The 8,388-nt window shown below is 27.3% G+C and overlaps 2 protein-coding genes across 2 annotated transcripts in view; both read left to right on the top strand.

Annotated features, from left to right (window-relative positions):
- Positions 1-343: 343 nt before the first annotated feature.
- Positions 344-2,448, top strand: LOC113385449 (methylmalonic aciduria and homocystinuria type D homolog, mitochondrial-like). Its single transcript, XM_026623301.1, has 5 exons — positions 344-671; positions 737-900; positions 1,489-1,668; positions 1,739-1,964; positions 2,243-2,448. The coding sequence occupies exons 1-5, from the start codon at positions 518-520 to the stop codon at positions 2,323-2,325; spliced, it is 807 nt and encodes a 268-aa protein (XP_026479086.1). The 5' UTR covers positions 344-517; the 3' UTR covers positions 2,326-2,448.
- A 5,063-nt stretch (positions 2,449-7,511) lies between these two features.
- The window catches only part of LOC113384886 (high mobility group protein D-like), a 3,393-nt gene continuing 2,516 nt past the window's right edge, over positions 7,512-8,388 (top strand). Inside the window, exon 1 of the mRNA XM_026622655.1 lies at positions 7,512-7,664. The gene's annotated coding sequence lies outside the window, so the exon portion shown is untranslated. The remainder of the gene's footprint in view (positions 7,665-8,388) is intronic.

The raw sequence follows: 8,388 nt of genomic DNA, 5'->3' as shown, positions 1-8,388 counted from the left end.
GGAAGTTTAAAAATGTGCAAGCCTAGTAATCCATGTAATATAAGGTCTATGATAACAATAAAAACACTTGAAGTTTGAGTAAATTGGTCACGAGCGCTCTGTCTATAACTACGTTCACGTATCGCTTTTACTCATAAATTAAAGTATTTGTTAATATACCCTTATTTTTGAATTAATCTATTTAAAATTGCCTGAACTTAACAATGAATTAAATTTCAAAAGTAATTTATGAACACAAAATTTTAAATCTAACCTAAGTTACTAAGTACTAAGTAGAAGGGAAATTGCAATTCGTTTGATACATTCAAATTTGACGTTTAATGCAATCTCAGCATGCATATTTCATCTTGATAGTCTAAAACATAAATTAGGTTTTTTTCATTTTAATAACTTCTGGAATTATTTTTTTTTTCTTTTTGAAATATTTTGTCATTGCTGGCCAACACTAATGACGTTAATAAATTGAATTAAATCAACAACAAAACTTTGAGAGCCAGTGTCAAAGTCAAAAATAAATATGTTACTGTCGAGACCTGAATTTTGTATGTTTTTAAAGCAATGTTGCCGACAAAATTATAATAATGGCCTAAAAAGAGCATATTCTCGGCGTAGTGATTCAAAAACCACCAGTGCAAGTTATAAAACTGTCAAATCGACAAATCTTGTGAATGGTAATAATTTTTAATGGACCTTGGAATATAGTGCTTATTAATCTTAACTTTATTGTATCATTTAGATGGGTCAAATACAGAATTACATGAAGATCCTAATTGGGAACTGCTTGCCCCTAGAGGGTACAGATTTTTACTGCCAGGGTCCATTGGAGCTGCTTGTCAAGGAGTCTCGACAACTTGGGCTCCTGAAGGCGCTCTTAGAAAATTAGTGAATGTAGATCAAAGTGTAAGTAACATAACGTCAATAAAGTATATTTTTTAATATTGATTCATGGCATTGCTAAATTTTATCAAGTAAAGTCTATCAGTTTATGAATTGCATCATCCATTGGTTAGGCCCATATTAGCCCATTCGAGTTTTGGTTCTTGAGAAATATATTATTTTTTGACTTAACTTTTATAGCATATGTTCAAGTAATTTTGTTTCCTGACTTTAGTATGCTATTGATTATAACTTGTTATTAATTGTATCGATTGAAAAACATCATGCATGCATTTCCTAGAGCATTTACATTGTTGCAGTTTTGGAATTGTTAGATTAGCAGGTTTCTGCAATATTAAATTAAATTAAGTTCACAATTTTTAAATTTAACAAATCAATTCAAAATGCAAATACTATAAGGAATGCTTGATAATTTTAGGCCTGTATATCAAGTGATTTGTATAATTTTTTAAGAAATTGAACACCTTTTTTAAATCGAAGCAGTGTCAAGACAAGAAAAACTAAACTCATTATTTAAATACAAGATATAACTATTGTTACACTTTTCAAAATCCAAATTGAAATGTGTTGTAATAAATGCCTATATTTCAGAGTGCTGAAAAATTGAACATTACTACCTCACAATGTCCTGTCCTGCTGCAAAAGAGTCTTTTAGAAATGTTTCCGCATAGTGCGATAAACAAGTGCACTGCCTTTACAGTAGCTACTTTGCATAAAAATATACCACATGACGATATGTGTGAGTTAGATTCGGAAAAGATAGCAATGATGGTAAATTAGCAATATCTGCAACTACTATTATATTGAATTTATATTTCATATATTACTAAATGTGTTTTAGTTTGTATATGCAGCACAAGAGCTATGTACGAGACTAATTTTATCAGGATATTGGGCCGATTTTATAAATCCTTTCAGTGGAAGGCCATTCAATGGCCCGGTATCTAATAATAATAAAGTTTATGATCCAGAAGAACAATTTCTTTGTCTTGGTTTCAGTATAGATAGTAAAGATAAACTTTGTACTATCATCAAAGGAGAACATGAGGGTCAAAAGTTCTTTAAAGGTAATTTCATATTATTATGATAAAATAAATATGGTGTATTAATAGCTTAACTTAATTCATTAAAATTTTTATGATTCTTCAACAAAAAACTGCAAATACTTTTTATGCAGATTGATTTGGAATTAAAATAAATTTATTAACTTAAAAAATTAAGTTAAACAATACAAATCCTTTTACATCTTGATTTTAATTTCTCAAAAATATCTTTCTTGAATACATATCAAAAGTTTCATTTATTTTCAGTGTATTGTTTAATTTACTTAATCTTCTGTTTATAGGCAATATATTCTCGGATGCCCCTTCACATCTTGAAACATTTTTGGACATAGTAAAAAGTTTTGAGCTAGAAAATTTCAAATGAAAATATTTCTGATCCCCGAAGTACTATATATTTGTGATATCAGATAATTATTTATATAAATATGATATTGTTTCAAATAAAATGTTCATATTGTTAAGAAATTATTGTTCTTTAAAATGTTTTGTGGCAAATTATGGAAAAAATTCAATAAAAATATAATTTAGTGAAATGTGACCGATCTATTTCAAAATATACTTTTCCAAAAATAACTCATTTGTTAATATAAGGCAGTATACAAATATAAGGCTAATTAAAAAAATTAATTTGATCTAGTTTTTATGAGTTTAAAGAATAAATTCATTATTTATACAAATTTATAACAAAAATTCTGTTTATCTTTTACTAGAAAGTGATTCAATTCATATTTCCAAACAAATGTGTTTAAATTCAATATGAACAAAATATTTGTCAATATTATTAAACTATTTTTACACTAGTAAATAACCACTTTGGCAAAGAATCAAACAGATGCTAAATCTATACACATACAAATTTAGTTCTAAAACATTTATAGAAGAAACCAGAGCCGGTGAATGAAAATATTTAGAATTTATATTTTATTTATAAACATTTTGTTTGTAATTTGTTGATTTACTATTGAGTGTTTTTATTATTTTTTCAATTCTTGGTCGGCGTTTTCAGGTTGAGTATCGAAGCGGTTTTTTAACTTTTCTAATCACAGTCGACGTTAAGAGTAATTTATATTAAGAAGTTTGAATTCATAATAAAATAAAAGCTTTATTATAATAATTTTTGTCACTATGTATTTAATCATTGTTCTAATTATTTGATACTAAACGGTCTCCTAGGAAATATTTAATGGTGGGTATATAAAATCTACTGTTACCTGAAACGACAAAAGATTTATAAAGTTTTCAAAAATTGAACCCTCATCCCCACTTTTCTGAATTCTGTTCGATAATACAAAGGGTATTTTTAATGCTAGGGTTTTCTGACTCACTTTGGCTCTACAAAATTTTACCCTTCGAGTGTTCAATTTAGTCGAGTCAATGAAGCCGCAAAACAGGTAAAAAATTGAAACTTCTTAAAAACAGCTTCGATTTTATTAAAGAAACTAGTGGGGTATATAGCATCGTGCCTTAAGGCAAATTGCTGGAACTTCCCGTAAAAATCTTGGTATGGAACCCAAAAAAAAATACACAAAATTTGTACCCATTATTCAAATCTCTATAAAATATCTGATAATTTGATGTACATATGTCCAATAAACATTTTTGACCGCCAAATGACATTTTTGTAACTTATTTTTATTGAAAGTTCATAATCGCTGGACCTGCCTTTCCAAAAATTTAATCAGTTCTTAATCTTGTTAATACAAATGATTTTTGAATTATTAAAATTGGACGCTCGGAAAACTGAGTTACCGTTATTGGCACTTTTTGCCTCGTATCTTCGGAACGGCTACACCTGCCTTCGCCAAAAACTAATCAGCACGTCTCCTTATCAAAATCAATCGAATGTTTTTCGAATAATTTAAATCGATTGAACCGTGTTCCCGAAATCGTCGACGAAAGTTTGTATCCGCGCATGCACACACATACATCCATTCATCCATTTTTTCTAAGGTATGTCAAAATGTTTAGAAACCTCTGAAACCTAAAGATATATACAAATTTTTGTTTTCGATTTTTTGCGATTACTATAACTTACCTGACGGAAAGTTAAAAATTTGTTTTTTAATATTCAAAATCAGAAATATTTCAGAAGAGAGAGATCTTTTTTTCATTGTTTAACAAATGAATCATGAAAAAAGTTTTTGAATGGTTTCTTGAAAATAAACTATTCGTATATATATATATATATATATATATATATATATATATTACGTTCCTAATGATGGTTATTATAATTACGGTTCTTACATTCTTGTTAGTAATAATTTAATATTTACATCATAAAAATTTTGACCTGTGTGGTTCAATAAATGTATATTTTCTTTATGTTTTTATTTTCAATGAATGACTTTCATAAATGCCATTTCCTCCAAAATTAAAATTAATTATATTCTGCCTAGAATTAACTTTAATACTGATAGATTTTGGCAATTTCGCTACTTTAGGACACTGTTTTAAAAAACGATCACGATTTTAAGAAACAACTTATTTTCATAATATCTCAAAAATTATGAAATATAAGTATAAAATTATATTGATAAAATTATAAGTATACAAATTTACAGAACAAGGTCTACATTTTCATCATTCTATATTAAAAAATGAACTAAATATTTTTTCTGGGGACTTTCTGCAAGGACTTTATTGACTCGACTAATAAGAAGATTATAGTATTTAATGTAATAAAACTGGAATTATATTATATTATATATAGGCAATATTAATATATTAATTATATTAAAATTAATTAAATAATGAAATATTTTAATAATATTTAATAAATAGCCTGGTTTTCAAAGATACTTTGACTATAATTCAGATCTTAAAGATTTGTATCTTTTATAACTTAAGCATCGTAAATGAATTTAATTTAGTTACAAATCAATTAGTATTTACAGACCAATCAGCAACTAATCAATTAATATTTAATTAATTAATTAATATTTTATATTGAATGTTAAGCAATTAATATTAAATTTTCATTTTATTATATATGTACATACATATATAATATAGATATACTTTTCTATATACTATTCATATATATTCATCATATATATTCTTCTTTTATCTATGTGTATACATACATATATCTTACTTATGCGTGCGTATGTAGCTGGTCTTCATGTTTCGTTATATTTACATACATGTTTAATATACAATGTGCATATCGTTTTTATCAATATGTACGTGTTGATATTTTTTGATGATTCTTGAATTATTATTGTAATGAGTTTAGAATAACAATTTAACAAAATATAAGCTGAAATCAATAATTTTCATCATAAATTCCTTAATAACGATCTGGTACAGTTCGTGACAACGCGACGCTGTTATGACGCAACCCTGTTTCCATTCATATATACAATATACACATAGATAAAAGAAGAGTATTTTTGATATGTGAATTTAGGTTTTTTGTATATTTAATATGTTTGACTTGACCACCATGTTTTTTTCAATAAAACATAATTGTCTATATTCATATACGCATATTGTAAAAATAATTACAATAATTGAAATTTTACTAATATACCAATGAAGTAATAATTATATCTGAAGTCACATATCTTATTAAAATACAATGTGCACGTGATTTCTGATATCATAGGATATAATATTATATAACACATTTATATACATGAATGACAAAAAATATATATTGCTATATTTAAATTAATAATTAATTATTTTTGTATATCAATTGATTTTTTAAATTTTTTTATAAAAAAATGTTTACTAAAATCCATATATATATATTTTTATTAACTTCCCGTAGGGTAAGTTATAGTAATCGCAAAAAAATTCAAACATGAAAATTTTTATATATCTTTACGTTTCAAAGGTTTCTGAATATTTTGGCATACCTTAGAAAAAATTGATGTATGTGTGTTCGGATACAAATTTTCGCCGACGATTTCGAATCGGCCGATCAACCGATATTCAAATCGATCAACCGATTTGAATAATTCAAAAAACATTCGATTCGTATTGATAAGGAGACGTGCCGATTAGTTTTTGGCGAAGGCAGGTCTAGCCGTTCCGAAGATACGGGGCAAAAAGTGCCAAAAATGGTAACTCAGTTTTTAAGAGAACGGAGCGTCCGATTTGAATAATTCAAAAAACATTTTATTTGTATTGACAAAATGAAAAACTGATTAAATTATTAGGGAAGGCAGGTCCAGCGGTTATGGACTCTCAATAAAAATAAGTTGAAAAAAATGTCATTTGGCGGCCAAAAATGTTTATGGAACATATGTACATCAAATTTTCAGATATTTTTTTATAGAGACTTTAATAATGTGTACACATTTTGTGTAAGTTTTTTTGGGTTTGGCACCAAGATTTTTAATTACGGTACGGGAAGTTCCAGCGATTTGGCTTGATTTAAGAAAGAAAAATAATATTAAGATCAGAAATATTTTAGAAAAGAAAGATCATTTTTTTATTGTTTAACAAATGTATAATGAGAAAAGTTTTCGAATGGATTCTTGAATAAAAAACTATTTGTATATATATATATTTTTTCTAACAAGAGTTTATTACAATTACTGCTGTTAGTAATAATTTAATATTTACACAATAAAAATTTTGAATTTATATTTTATAAAATTGAATTTATATTTTGCCGATTAGTTTTTGGCAAAGGCAGGTCTAGCCGTTCCGAAGATACGGGGCAAAAAGTGCCAAAAATGGTAACTCAGTTTTTAAGAGAACGGAGCGTCCGATTTGAATAATTTAAAAAACATTTTACTTGTATTGATAAGATGAAGAATTGATAAAACTTTCATTAAGGCAGATCTAATGGTTTTGGAGATCTAATGAAAAAAGTAAAAAAAAAATGCCATTTGGCGGTCAAAAATGATCATTAGACATATGCACGTCAAATTATGAGATATTTTATAGAGATTTTGACAATAAGTATAAATTTTGTTTACATTCTTATGGGTTCCGTATCAATGTTTATCCGTTAGACGGCGACGCGGCGCTTACGCGCTTTGAAAAATAGTTCAGAATTTCCAAAATATGTCTAAATGAAAAAAACATTTTTTTTTCCAAAAAAAAATTATTTTAAAATAGTAATTTTTTGTCAAATTTATAGTTTCTCAAAAATCTAACTTTTTTGAAGTAAATTTTTTTCAAAAATGTTGATCGTTTTTAAAAAAATAATAATTTTTGGTACGGGAAGTTCCAGCAATTTGCTTTAAAGCACGATGCCATGCGCCCCACTAGTTTTAGTAATTTTTACAACAGTCCCATTTACATTCACAAAATCCATAATCATTTAATAAGTCTATAATATATATTTTTTTAAATAAATATTATTTGAAAATTTTATAAGAATAAATGTATTCATCTAAAGATGTAGATAAATCTACGTTAAAACTGTATCATAATAAAAAAATTGTGTATATATATTTGTATTTATATAAATAAAATTTTCGTTAATCGTATTCGTAAGCGATTTGTGTGGATTCGTGCTCCCGCCATGAGAACATCTGCCGTTGAGCATTCGATGGTTGGCATTGGTTAGCTTGAATGTTGTTTTGGCGCGGAAATTCTCCCACTACGCACGTATATGAAAACGTCTATGCTGTACTCTCGTTCCATAGCAGTTCAGAACGTTTTGTACTGTGCTTGTTTGGTATCATTTCGCTAGTGTTCACTCAGTGTTTTCATCAGTATCTCTGAAACAAATATCTGGTAAGTGTTTTTATTATTACATTATTTTAATACATACTTCAACAATTATTTCTGCATATTTAGAATTAATTCTGCGGAGTATTATTTTTAAATGCGATGGTTTTGTGTGTGGCTTGTCGAGTGACTGTGAGATGGCCGCTTTCGGCTTTTGCGTTTTATTTAAAAATATGATTCTAGCGTTATTATGATTACTATTTTTATAAATAATATATACATCTAGCAGCAATTCTGTATATTTAGTTTTCCGGGTTCGGGAAAAAAGTTTTTTGTATTATGCGTAAAAAAAGATGTCTGTACCTTGTAGTCAATGGCGTGGCTTCATACAGGCCATATCTCTTGATGGTGAAATAATTTTTTTCAGCGAAATTTTCTTCGACGGAGTATCGAGTTTTGATGCAGAATTATGCTAAAACTTACTTATTTTCAACGTGGATTCTTATTTTTTATATTATTCTTACGTATAAATAGTATTTTCGTTCCCGCCAAAACAGTTGCTGGGTATAATGCATAAGCGAGAGTCGTCCATTTGTACTATACGTAAAAGCTTGTATATAGGCCGTGCCACGAACGACGAGCACTTTATATAGAAATCTGTTACTGTGAGTTCGTTTTTTAATAAATTTCTTTTATTTCAACAATTTTGTATTAGAATTTTTTGTGGAATAATTTGTGAATGTTTATTGAATATTTTAATTTAATAATATTGTTAAATTACTCAATAAAT

This window comes from Ctenocephalides felis, unplaced genomic scaffold (genome assembly GCF_003426905.1).
Source record: "Ctenocephalides felis isolate EL2017-DRISC unplaced genomic scaffold, ASM342690v1 CF-g0.4_SCAFFOLD_03571, whole genome shotgun sequence".
Taxonomy (NCBI): Eukaryota; Metazoa; Arthropoda; class Insecta; order Siphonaptera; family Pulicidae; genus Ctenocephalides; species Ctenocephalides felis.
This window is presented reverse-complemented; position numbering and strand designations above follow the sequence as displayed.

What these genes read in the sequence shown, in the direction of transcription:
- LOC113385449 (XM_026623301.1), top strand. Translation starts at nt 518, where the DNA reads ATGTTACTGTCGAGACCTGAATTTTGTATGTTTTTAAAGCAATGTTGC. An exon ending in TAGTGAATGTAGATCAAAGT is followed by an intron (nt 901 to 1,488) that starts GTAAGTAACATA and finishes CCTATATTTCAG; the next exon opens with AGTGCTGAAAAATTGAACAT. An exon ending in GGGTCAAAAGTTCTTTAAAG is followed by an intron (nt 1,965 to 2,242) that starts GTAATTTCATAT and finishes TTCTGTTTATAG; the next exon opens with GCAATATATTCTCGGATGCC.